Raw genomic sequence first — 12,894 nt, 5'->3', positions numbered from 1 at the left:
TCCACCCCAGAGCGCCCCCAAACTTCTAAATTCTTCCAAGATAAGGAACTTGTCTCCCCACCATTCCACCCGGGGAGACAAGGGCCTACAAGAGAGAAGGTCAATCCACCTTTATTGGAGGAAGCCCTGCCCTGCCACTGCTTTAAATGCTGCAAGCCTGGCCGCACCCTGGCACCGGGGTGGGGGGGCTCAGACGATCATCTCCAGCTGCCGGGCATACTCGATGACCTGTTTGGCCAGTTCCGTGGAGGGGATGGTGGTATCTTCTGGCTTCTGCTGCTGGCTGGCAAAGCTGTAGTAGTTGTTGAGGCCCAGAACCCACCCTCGCTGCAGGAAGGGAAGGGTGACAGATGGGTGGGGTGATCACACAGGCTCCCTCCCCACCCCACAGAGCCAGCACTTGCCCACCTGGGCCCTGGCTCACGTTCCTTGCCAACCCTACTCTACCGACACAACTCTAGACAAGTGACTTCACCTTTCTGTCCCTCAGCTGCTCCACGTTTGAAGCAAGGACTCTAATCACACAGCTCCCTGGGTCTGCTATGAGGATTCCGTGAACCAATACCTCTAAAGCGCCGAGAAGTGTTTGGCCCAAAGTAAATGATCACTAAGTATCAGCTGTCACCACAGCTGAAGTTCAGTTTCACTTCTTCCAGTCTGGTCTTGACCCTCCTCAGTTACCGTCCACCCCCTGCCCTAGCACCTCCAAGGGCACTACTGGTGCATAAACACCCCAGGCCAAATGAGGCAAGGTCTTGCAGAGAAAAGCTGCATCCTCTAAGGAATTTTGTTAAGGACAACAGCTCAACAGGCCCTGGGCATCAGCATCCACCTCCACCTCCTGCCAGGTGCTATGCTAAACAAGAACCCACATGTTAAATTCCAGCCCCCACTCTATGGATCAGGAAACTGAAGCTCAGAGAAGTTCAGCAACTTGCCTGAGGTCACACAGCTGGATTTAAACATGTGCAGTCTTGCTCCAGAGTCCCTCCAGGCCCCCCACCCTACTGTGAGTGCACCCCTGGCCCCACGCCTCCCGCCCTGTGCCCCAGGCACCTTCTTGGCGTAGTCTGTCATCTTTTTGGGTGTGTTGAAGAAGAGGATTCGGGTGGCCTCAGTGAAAAGTATCTTCTCATAAGCCTTCTCAATGCACCCAGCAATCTCGTCCCTGAGGAAAGACAAGGTTCTCATTACTGAACACAGACAACTCTCCAGGCCTTGTCCTCCCAGGGCTGACATGTGTGAGCTCTGAACTTTCAGTTCAGCACTGATGTCTGGAACATGCTTCCTGCCCTGTTTCATCCAGGCTTGGAAAGGGGCAGGAGTGTGACCAGAGGTGCAAAGCCAGGGCCACAGCAGGGTCCAGATCTCTGAGACTACTGGGCTCGAACTCTGAATCCCACTCCCAGTCATTAGGACTTCAAACTGTCTGAAACCCAGGCTGGGACTCACATGAGGGATCTCTTTACCGAATCACCCCCCTATATACCCAAGGGTGCTTGCTGTACCCCATTTCTAGATCTAATCCTGAGAGGGTTTCTTGCCACCCCTGTTAAGAAGCACAAGATCAAGGGGCGCCTGGGTGGCTCAGTGGGTTAAGCTGCTGCCTTCGGCTCAGGTCATGATCTCAGGGTCCTGGGATCGAGTCCCGCATCGGGCTCTCTGCTCAGCAGGGAGCCTGCTTCCTACTCTCTCTCTCTGCCTGCCTCTCTGCCTACTTGTAATCTCTCTCTGTCAAATAAATAAATAAAATCTTTAAAAAAAAAAAAAAAAAAGCACAAGATCAAGACTGAAGTAGAGAAACAGCAAAGATCAAGTCACTGAAAACAAAGGCGTGAGCTCTGGGAACAAGTTAGTGACACGGAGGGTGCATCTCTTTCTGATGTATTTTCTCTCTTAAACCAAGCGGCAGGTATGCACTCACTGCATACTACTACTTGTTCATTTTGGAGAACCAAATTTTTTTTTTTTTAGTTTTTATTTATTTATTTGACAGAAAAAGAGAAATCACAAGTAGGCAATCAGAGAGAGAGGGGGAAGCAGACTCCCCACGGAGCAGAGAGCCCAACGTGGGGTTCAATCCCAGGACCCTGGGAGCATGACCTGAACTGAAGGCAGAGGCTTAACCCACTGAGCCACCCAGGCGCCCCTTGGAGAACCAAATATTTATTTAAAATAACCTAAACTTGGGGCACCTGGGTGGCTCAGTCATTAAGTGTCTGCCTTCGGCTCAGGTCATGATCCCAGAATCCTCAGACCGAGCCCCACATCAGGCTCCCTGCTTGGTGAGAAGCCTGCTTCTTCCTTTCCCAATCCCACTGCTTGTGTTCCCTCTCTTGCTGTGTCTCTGTCAAACAAATAAAATATTTTTAAAAAAATAAAAAATAAAAATAATCTAAACTCGTAAGCTAGCCCTCCTCACTCCTGCCACATCTCTGGGCTTAGTTTTAGTTCTGCCATCCAAGAAATGGAAACCCATCTCAGTCTGGCACTTTGATCCATGAACCCGCTCTGCCACCACCTGGACCCTTTTATTCCTCAAGAGATGTGTCAGTGTCATGCCCACCTGGCCATGTCACATCACTTGTGCACAGAGCCACCCCTGAGCAGGACTTAATGGCCCCATTCTAAGGAAGAAGAAACTGAGGGTTCCACAGTTTAAGAGACCTGAGGTGAGGTCACATGCCTCATGGACTAGAGCACTTTTAAAAAAAGCAGCTTGGGTCTTGCCTGCTGAGCGCTGTCTGGGTGCCAAGCCCAAGCCTGGATCATATGGGCACACAGATAAACAGCCCCCAGTGAGATGAGGGCTGTTTTCCATAATCTCATGACAAGTTCCAGTTCACAGAGAAGGAGATGTGACATGCCCAACCTCTCCAGACCACAAGTGGCCAGAATGGGCTTCAACTCAGGGCTGTCTGACTCCAGAGTCCAAACTCTCTGAACCCCACAGGACCCTGCCCCACCCCACACACCTGATAGTGTCAAGCAGGATGTCAATGAAGAAGGTATAGCTCTCAGCAGGGATGTTGCCTTTGGCCAGGAACACCTTGTTATAGCTGCCCTCCATCAGGTACTGTAGAGGCCAAGGGTGGAAAGGAAAAGAGGATAAGGAAGAGGTAGCATAGGGGTCTGCGAGCTGAGGCCTCACCACATTCCCAGTGGCTCAATAATCTCCTCTGCTAGAACACCCTTAGAGTAGTCATGATTCCCCATGCAGACTGAGCACCTCCTCTTCCAGGAAGCACTCCCTGGTTTGTGTACACACACACACACACACACACGCAAACACGCATGCACATCCTTTCTCCAAACTGCCCTGTGCTGATAGCTAATTCTCTTACCTATTCTCCAATCACAGGAGAGAGAGCTGGACCCACCCCAGAGCTCATCCCTCCAGTCCTTTGCCTGCATTGTGCAGCCAGCCATAACTGCTCGCTCCCATCTTCTCACCACAGCAAACTCCTCCCATGAGACCTCAGCTCTAGGAACTACCTCCTAAGTTAGGTACTAAAGCTCTTCCCTGATCATGCTCACCTTGTTCTAGAAATACTTTCCTCTTGGCTTACTCTCAGCCACACCAGGCATATTTCTGCCTCGGCACCTTAGGCTGCTCCCTCTACTCGGTTCACTTCCCCTCAGATGTCCACGTGGCTGGGTTCATGGCCCCTTTCAAATCTTTCTCAAATCTTACCTTTTCAGAAGCTCCTCCCTGACCACCCTACAAAAAAATTCACCGCTGCCCCAACTCTCCACCCTCCCCACTTTGTCCTTCTCCATAGCACTTAACATCTGACAGAACACATAGATTACTTAATCTTTTTGTTTACTGTCTGCTTCCTCATCTGAATGTCATGCCCACCAGATCCTGGATTTTAATGTTTTGTTTGTAGAACAGTCTGAAAACCAATCAATGTCATGGCACGTGGCTGGGGCTCAACAGCTATTGAAAAAATGAGCAAATGAGTCCCCAAGTTAAAGACAGGTGACCCCAGCTCACTCCTCCAGGAAATCTCCCCTAATGTTTGCACCTGCAACACCCCCTCCAGATCCTCCCTCCACGCCCATTCCCCAGCCTCACCTGCTCAAGGGACACAGGATGCTTGATGTATACATTGGTCTGGATGTCCTTGGCAGGCAGCCGCTCCAACTCTGTGTGGAACTCAGCCACCCGGTTCTGGGACAGCAGGAAGAGGAGGTTGAGGCCCAAGAGCTGATGCATATAGGCTGACTCGGGGAGCTGCTCCCTGTGGACGAGGATGGGAGAACCAACGTAAGGAGGGCTTAAGTATCTATGAGCCCCCGGCGCCAGCCTCCAGAGACCCTGATGGACCCGTGGTGTCTCCTTGCAGAAGTATGGGGTCTTGAGTTTTCAAATGAAACTAAGTCCAGAGAGGCATGAAGTCACAAGTCGTATGGGCCCAAGAAACTGATCTCACTCCAGGAAAGGGACTCAGACTCAGTTTCCCCAACTATAAAAAGAGAATTACCGCAGCATCCATCTCTTAGAAGGTAGGTCAAGTGAATAAGGGTTAATTGAATCAAATGACTTAAACCAGGTACAGTGATCGGAACAGTACTTGACTCATATTGTGTGTTAGCTGTGATTATGATATTAGGAGTTATCAACCTTACTTTAAGGGGGAAACTGAGGTATGGGGAGGTGAAGTCATTTGCCCAAGACCACATAATCAGGAAGCAGCAAAATCAGTTCCAAACTCAGGTTTGTCTGACTTCTAAACATGTCAAATTCTTAATTATTAATCCACTCAAGCAACATTGAGTTAAAAAACATTGTTTTATATTCAACACATTCAGTGAATCCCTGCTCTGGGCCCAGCCTCATGCTAGGCAGTACTGGAATGCAGCAGTGACTAAGACCCCTCTGACTTTAGGAGTTCAGTGGGGGAGACCAGCTGAGATAGGGGAGGCAGAGTCAGAGGGATCATGGCTCAGACAGCACTGGAGGCTGCAGGAAAGTTTGGTCTGAAGCCTGAGAGCTATGGAGAGCCATGACAGATTCCAATCAGGGTATCAATATTGGTCAAGTTTTAGCATTGCAAAGAATCTACTGGCTGTCATGGGGTATGAATCGAAGGGGGCAAAGCTGGAGCCAGGGCAGGTGAAAGGCAGCTACAGTGCAGAGTAGAAATGTAGTATAGGAACGTGGAGAGGGGAAGAGACTGGAGGCCAACAGAGACCAAACGGTACAATCTCAGGATAAGGACCTCCAGGAAACTCAAACTTCTGACCCTGTACATTCTGGGGACAGAGTTAGGCAAACAGGGAGTTTCCAGTTGAAGGAAGATGACCTGAGACGCTGGAGAACCAGTGACTTAAAAACAAGAAAAAGAAAAACAAAAAACTACCATATAACCCCTTGCCCCCACCCAATCAGGGGCAGGACCCATCCTCACTTGTAATCGAAGTAGTAGCATTTGAGCTGGGCCATGTAGCGCTCGAAGGAGGGGATGTCCTTGCGCAGGATACTCCACTGGGCCCCGATCTCCAGAATGTCACCTGTGGGTGACAGGGCAGGTTCTCAAGAGGTGCCTGAGTCCCTCTTCTGACTACCACTCCTGCCATTCCTCCCCTCACCCCCAGCCCATCACCCCCCACCAGCCCCAATCACTCACGGGCCAGAATGAGCTGCTGTTTGGTCAGTTTGGTCCCTGTAGTTGGCAAGAAGTTGAGCTCCAGCAGAACCAGCTGACAAGGACAGCAGAGAAGGAAGGAAAGAAAGAAGATGGGACCTCAAGTACAGGTTTACTTATTTTTGCAAAGCCTCAGTTTACCCACCTAGGAAACAAAACTAATCGTCATCCCTGACTCATAGCTGTTGTGAGTTTTAAAGGAGTCAGAACAGAGCCTGGGCACACTGAGTGCCCATTTAGGATGACCTCAGGTTACAATTATAAATAGACCCACTGGGAAAACAGGAAACATCCTCCATCCCTGACTCAATGGAATCAAGGGGGTGGGAGGACGCTAGCACCTTCAGTTTTTGGCAGACCTTTTCCACAATTTATTGGGCTGGGCCCAGCTACACCTCCCATTACCCCCAGATCTACATCCGGGAGGAAAGGGAGGTAACATCCCCCCATCACCCAGCCCACATATCATTTAACAGACATGCCCCATTCAGAGACTCAGTTCACCCACAATACTTGTACTCCTTCCCAAACAACGTTCGGTCTGAAGCACCCTGAACCCCATTCTGGTCCTCTCCTATAACAATATTTTCTCTAGATTCAGTCCTATTCTCAAAACTCGGCTGCCCACCCTCTCCCACACCCCACCATGCGTCCCAAGTCCCAGATACTCTCAGACCCTGACTTGGTCTGGTCTATCCACGTAATCCTTCATCTCAGCCTCCTTTCATCACCCTGTCCCGTCCTCATTCCCCACTTGCTCTCGTCAAGAACCTACCATCAGAAAAAAAAAAAAAAAAAAACTCCAATACGCCCATCCTGCCGCTCCAGCCAGCTAGGCCTCCAAACACCAAAACTTGAACCCCCAACTTAGTTATGCCTGAACATTTTCATCACTGGCTCCCCCCACCACGCCCCGCCACTGTGGAGCCGTCTCTGATCCGTTCCAAATCTCTCTCTCTCTTTTTTTTGAAGATTTTATTCATTTATTTGACAGACAGAGATCACAAGTAGGCAGAGAGGCAGGCAGAGAGAGGGGGAAACAGCCCGCTGAGCAGAGAGCCCGATGTGGGGCTCGATTCCTGGTCCCTGGGATCATGACCTGAGCCGAAGGCAGAAGCTTTAACCCACTGAGCCACCCAGACGGCCCCCGTTCCAAATCTCTTCTTCACCTCTTGAAATCCGCACTTTGGCAGTTCCGAATCCTTCACCTTACTGGATCCCCCAACCCGCCCTGGTTTCGCCCGCGGCCGGGAACTCAGCTAGGTCTAGACCCTAAGACAGGCCCCCGCCAAACCCTACCTTGAGACGGCCCAGCTCTTCACCACACTTGCTAAGATTGGGGCTTTTACGGTTCCACTCGCCCTTAAGTTGCTCGTACATGCCGGCCGCGACCTGAAGAACTGCACCCGAGGCCGCCGCAGAGCCCGAGCCCGAGGGGCCCGGCGTCCCGTTCACCGCCGTGGCCGCCATCTTCCGTGATGCGGCAAACCTCCGGACCGATTTACGGCAGCGTCGCCTACAGACGCTCGCCCGGCGGAAGTGGGGCCGGGAGGTGGAGCCCAACATTGGGGGCGGGGCCACGGCTGCCGTCCTCCGCCCGCCGCGGTTTGTATTCAGTCGCTCTCGGGGAGGTGCCCTTGGAGTCCGGCCCTTAATGAACATGTCAGTCAGTGCTCCGCCTCTGCTGTCATTCAATATGGTGACCGGAAGTCCTCTCCTGCCCTAACTGAAAATGGCAGCAGTCACAACGCCTTGCCGCCTCCCGTAACCAATATGGCTGTCATGGCTTCGGTCTAGGCGTTCGCTAGGTTTCTGTCTTCGAGAGTCCACCTTCTCAGAAGCTTCTTTAAGCCAAGAGGGGGCGGTAGTGGAGCTATGTCATTATTTCCATTTTATAAACAGGCTTTGAAAGGCTCGGTAACTTTCCCAGAGACTAACCGTCGAGATTTGAACCCAGGTCTCCGTGGAGTCTCTCAGTGCATCCTTCTACATTTTCTCCAAGCTTACAAAAATATACACAAACTGTACAAAAATCATCCAATATTATGCCTTAAATACCACATAACGCGGAGGATTCCCATTTTTTTTTATCCCTACTCCCATTTCCTCTGCATATATCACACCCGCCTATTCAACATGTCCCCTTTTCTCAAACCCAACTCTCTGTCTTCTTCAGAATGTCAGCTCCACAAAAGCAGGGATATCTACCGGTTTTCTTTATTTCCGTATTCTCAGCATGTTGTACACAGTCAATGAATATTTGTTGAATGAGTGAATGAATGGGTATGTAAAATTGCCTGTCTTTCAAAACGTTTTTTTAGCGGCGCCTAGGTGGCTCAGTGGATTAAAGCCTCTGCCTTCAGCTCAGGTCATGATTTCGGGGTCCTGGGATGGAGCCCTGCGTCGGGCTGTCTGCTGAGCAGGGAGTCTGCTTCTCCCTCTCTCTCTGCCTGCTTCTCTGCCTACTTGTGATCTCTGCCTGATAAATAAATAAAATCTTTAAAAAAAAAACACTTTTTTAAAAGTTTTTATTTCGGGACGCCTGGGTGGCTCAGTTGGTTGAGCAACTGCCTTCGGCTCAGGTCATGATCCCAGCGTCCTGGGATCGAGTCCCACATCGGGCTCCGTGCTCCGCAGGGAGCCTGCTTCTCCCTCTGACTCTGCCTTCCACTCTGTCTGCCTGTGCTCGCTTTCACTCGCTCTCTCTCTGACAAATAAATAAATAAAATCTTTTAAAAAAAAAAGTTTTTATTTCAATTCCATTTAGCTGTGTTATTTTTAAGAGTTTTTAAACAAAAACTGGGTCGTGCTACACATATTTTCTAAAAAAAAAAAAAGCAACGTGCTTCTTTTTTCTGCCAGTCTGATAAGGAACAACCACAAGTTTTTAGTTGTTTTCTTTTGCATTAGCATATTAATGAAGTTGAGCATCCTTTGTGTTTATTGAACATTTGGATTTCCTTTTTGAAATTTTCTGTGTGGTCATTGCATCTTCTTATACTTTTTTTTTTTTTAAAGATTTTATTTATTTATTTATTTATTTATTTGAGATAGAGTAAGAAAGACAGCAAGAGAAAGCAAAAGCAGGGGGGAGGGGCAAAGGGAGAGGGAGAACCAGACTCCCCACTGAGCAAGAAGCCCCACATGGACTCCATCTACCTGAGCCTAAGTTGACCAGCCAACCAGGCGCCCCTCTAGTTATTAGTCTTTATCATACAATTTACAAACATTTTCTGCCCTTCTATGGGTTGTTTCTTCACTCTCTTGATGGAGTTCTTTGATTCACAAAAGGTTTTAGGTTTGATGGGGTTTAATTTGTCTATTTTTTCTTTTGTTGCATGGACTTTTAGTATCATACTTAGGAAACCATTGCCAAATCAAAGGTGAAGATTTTTACCTGTTTTATAGTTTTAGATCTTTTTTTAAAAAAAGATTTTATTTATTTGACAGGCAGAGATCACAAGTAGGCAGAGAGGCAGGCAGAGAAAGAGGAAGGGAAGCAGGCTCCCCACTGAGCAGAAAGCCCAATGGGGAGGGGGGGCCTCTATCCCAGGACCCTGAGATCATGACCTGAGCCAAAGACAGAGGCTTTAACCCACTGAGCCACTCAGCTGCCCCAGTTTTAGATCTTAAATTTAAGAAGCTGATCCATTTTAAGTTAATTTTTGTGTATGGTATAAAGGTTCAAATTTATTCTTGTGCATGTGGATATCTAGTTTTCCCGGTATCATTTGTTGAAAGGAATGTCCTTTCCCCTATTGGGTGGTTTCAGCATCCTGGTCAAAAATCAATTGACTGTATACATAAAGGTTTATTTTCTGAGCTCTCTATTGTATTCTATTGGTCTATATGTCTCTCTTTATATCAGTATCACACTGTTTTAATTACTGTAGCTTTGCAGCTTTGAAATTAGGAAGTATAAGTCCTCCAACTTTGTTCTTCTATTTCAAGACAGTTTGGGCTATTTAGGTCCTTTGAAATTCCATATCAGTTTTAGGATGGGTTTCTCTATGATTGCAAAATTGCCACTGGGATTATGAGATTGTTTTGAATCTGTATATCACTTTTGGTCTTGCTATGAGCTGAAATCCCCTAAAAATGTAAATATTGAAGCCATAACCTCCCAATACCTCAGAGTGTGACTGTATTTGGTTATAGGGACTTTAAAGAGGTGCTGAAGTTAAAGTGAGGCCCATTAAGGTGGAACATAATCCAGTTTGACAAGAATCTTTATACAAAGAGGAAATTGGGGGGTTCCTGGGTGGCTCAGTCACTTAAGCATCTGCCTTAGGCTCAACTCATGATCTCAGGGTGCTAGGATTGAGCCCCATGTGGGGCTCCCTGATCAGCGGGGAGTCTGCATCTCCCTCTTCCTCTGCCTCCTACCCCTGCTCATACTCTCTCACTCTCTCTCACTGGTAAATAAATAAATAATCTTAAAAAAAAAAGAAGAAGAAGAGGAGGAGGAGGAGGAAATTTGGACACACAGAGAGACATCAGGGATGTGACCACACAGACTATGTGAGAACACAGCAAAAGAGTAGTCATTGACAAGCCAAAGAGACAGGCCTCAGAAACCAAACCTTCTGACAATTTTTAGACATTGAACTTTTAGACACCAGAATTGTGGGAAAACAAATCTCTTTTATTCAAGTTACCCAGTCTGTAGTATTTTGTTATGGCACCCCTAGCGAATGAATACAGGTAGTACTATCTTCTTAACAATACTAAGTTTTCCAGTTCATGAACATAGGATGTCTTTCCATTTGCTTACATGTTCTTTAATTTCTTTCAGCAATGTTTTGTAGTTTTCAGTATACAAGTCTTTTACCTCTTTGTGCAAACGTATCCTTTTTTTAAGATTTTAAGTAATCTCCACACAGCCAACATGGGGCTCAAATCCACAACCCTGAGATCAAGAGTTGCATGCTCTATGGACCGAGCCAGCCAACCACCCCTATAAAACTTATTCATATTTTATTCTTTTTGATATTGTGAATAGAATTGGGTTTTTAAAATTTTCCTTTTCAGAATAAATGAAACAAGATGGGATTGGGAGGGAGACAAACCATAAGAGACTCTTAATCTCACAAAACAAACTGAGGGGTGTGGGGGGTGTAGGGAGAGTGTGATGGGGTTATGGACATTGGGGAGGGTATGTGTGATGGTGAGTGCTTTGGAAGTGTGTAAATCTGGCAATTCACAGACCTGTACCCTTGTGGCTAATAATACATTATATGTTTATTAAAAAAATTAAAAATTTAAAAAATTTCCTTTTCAAATTATTCATTGATAGTGTATAGAAATACAATTGGTTTTTGTGTGTTGATTTTGCATTTTGCAAGTTTGCTGAATTCACTTATTAGCTCTGTGTGTATTCTATGTAAAATTTCCTGTCATCTACAGAGATAACTTCAGTTCTTCCTTTCTATTTTGGGTGCCTTTATTTTCTTTTTCTTTATTAACTCCTCTGGCTAGAACTTCCAATAGTATGTTAAGTAGAAATGAGTGTCCATGATCGTTCCTGATCTTAGGGGAAGGCATTCAGTCTTTCACTACTGTGTATGATGTTAGCTTTGGGGTTTGTATTTATTTCCCTTATTTAACCCTATTTAACTCAGGTTGTTGAGTATTTTTATTATGAAAGAGTGTTGAGTTTTGTCAAATGTTTTTTTTCCCTCCATCAGTTGAGATGATCATGGTTGTATTTCTTTTATTTTATTAATGTGATGTATTACCCTGGTTGCTTTTCGTATGTTGAGTCCTTGTGTTCCAGGGATAGATCCCAATTGGTCTCAGTGTATAATCCTTAGAATACAGTGCTGAACTCAGCTTGGAAATGTTTTGTTGAGGAGTCTTGCATTTATACTCATGACGAATATTGGCCTTTAGTTTTCTCATCTTGTAAAAACTATCAAAACTGACTCAAGAAGAAATAGAAAATCTGAGTATGTCTAGAATAGGCAAGGAAATTGAATCTGTAATTTTTTAAAAAGATTTATTTTTTTAGTATTTTTTTAGAAATTTTTCATTTCAGCTAAGTTATTCCATTTGTTGGTGTGCAGTTGTTCATAACATGCTCTTCTAATCATTTTTATTTCCATAAAGAATAGATAGATCATTGTTTTTTTTTTTAAATTCAATCTGCCAATATCTGCCTTTTAATAAGCAATATTTTTAGTTTTATTAAGACATGTTTTATGGGGCTCCTGGGTGGCTCAGTGGGTTAAAGCCTCTGCCTTTGGCTCGGGTCATGATCAGGCTCTCTGCTCAGCGGGGAGCCTGCCTCCTCCTCTCTCTCTGCCTGCCTCTCTGCCTGCTTGTGATCTCTCTGTGTCAAATAAATAAATAAAATCTTAAAAAAAAAAAAGACATGTTTTATGACCTAACATATCCTCTATCCTGGAGAATGTTTTACGTGTGCTTGAGATGAAAATGTATTTTGCTGAAGAAAAGGGATCTGCCATGGACCCAATGTCAATGTTTTTGTCCTCCCCCCCCAAATTCAGATGTTGACATCTAACCCCCCAATGTAATGGTAGTAGAAGGTAGAGCCTTTGGGAACCCTCAGAATTGAATTAATGCCCTTATAAAACAGACTTCAGAGACCTCCATTAACTCTTTCACCACATGAGGACACATCAAAATGATGGCCATCTATGAACCAGGACGCAGGCTCTCACCAAACATGGAATCTGTCAACAACTTGATCTTGGACTTTCAACCTCCAGAACAGTAAGAAATATATTTGTTTGCAAGCCACCCAGTTTATGGTATTCTGTTATAGCAGCCTCAACAGACTAAGACAGGACAAAACCGGATATTATCACATTTTCTTTATTTGCATCAGTGCGGTTAATATTGTTGATGGGTCTTTACTGGGGACTATGGTGCCATATGGCTTGACCATCCCCAACCTTCCTCCTAAGCCCCAGATCTGACATCCCTGCAGCCTCTTGGATGACCTCCTCCAGAAGTCTCTCATACCTGAACTGCCATACATGACCATGACCATACATGCCCGAAGGCCTCAGTCTGTCCCCCAAACCTTCTCCTTCTCCCTGGTGTTCATCTCAAGGACAACCTCTTCATCCCTCAGTCTGCATGCAGACCCCTGGACCTTTTTGTTGGAGCAGGGGTTTTGTTTCTGCCTTTCAGTCTTTTCCTTTCTCGACAGCACATTTTCCTTACAAGAACTGTCTTTCCTCACACATAATCAGGAGATGAGGGTAAAACTGTC

At 46.3% G+C, this 12,894-nt stretch overlaps 1 protein-coding gene across 1 annotated transcript; it reads right to left on the bottom strand.

Annotated features, from left to right (window-relative positions):
• Positions 1-95: 95 nt before the first annotated feature.
• Positions 96-7,331, bottom strand: PSMD8 (proteasome 26S subunit, non-ATPase 8). Its single transcript, XM_004776235.3, has 7 exons — positions 6,954-7,331; positions 5,637-5,709; positions 5,418-5,520; positions 4,082-4,247; positions 2,976-3,076; positions 1,057-1,168; positions 96-327 (listed from the first exon to the last, which is right to left on the bottom strand). Exons 1-7 carry the CDS (start codon positions 7,314-7,316, stop codon positions 190-192), a joined length of 1,056 nt encoding a protein of 351 aa, XP_004776292.2. The 5' UTR covers positions 7,317-7,331; the 3' UTR covers positions 96-189.
• Between the last annotated feature and the right edge of the window lie 5,563 nt (positions 7,332-12,894).

This window comes from Mustela putorius, unplaced genomic scaffold (genome assembly GCF_011764305.1).
Source record: "Mustela putorius furo isolate JIRA1106 unplaced genomic scaffold, ASM1176430v1.1 tig00000196_pilon_pilon_pilon, whole genome shotgun sequence".
Classification (NCBI taxonomy): Eukaryota; Metazoa; Chordata; class Mammalia; order Carnivora; family Mustelidae; genus Mustela; species Mustela putorius.
This window is presented reverse-complemented; position numbering and strand designations above follow the sequence as displayed.

Excerpts from the sequence above, each read along its gene's own strand:
- PSMD8 (XM_004776235.3), bottom strand. The coding sequence starts at position 7,316 with ATGTTCATTAAGGGCCGGACTCCAAGGGCACCTCCCCGAGAGCGACTG. Across the intron at positions 4,248-5,417 it reads TGCTACTACTTCGATTACAA|GGAGCAGCTCCCCGAGTCAG; the intron begins GTGAGGATGGGT and ends CCTCGTCCACAG. Across the intron at positions 328-1,056 it reads TGACAGACTACGCCAAGAAG|CGAGGGTGGGTTCTGGGCCT; the intron begins GTGCCTGGGGCA and ends CCCTTCCTGCAG.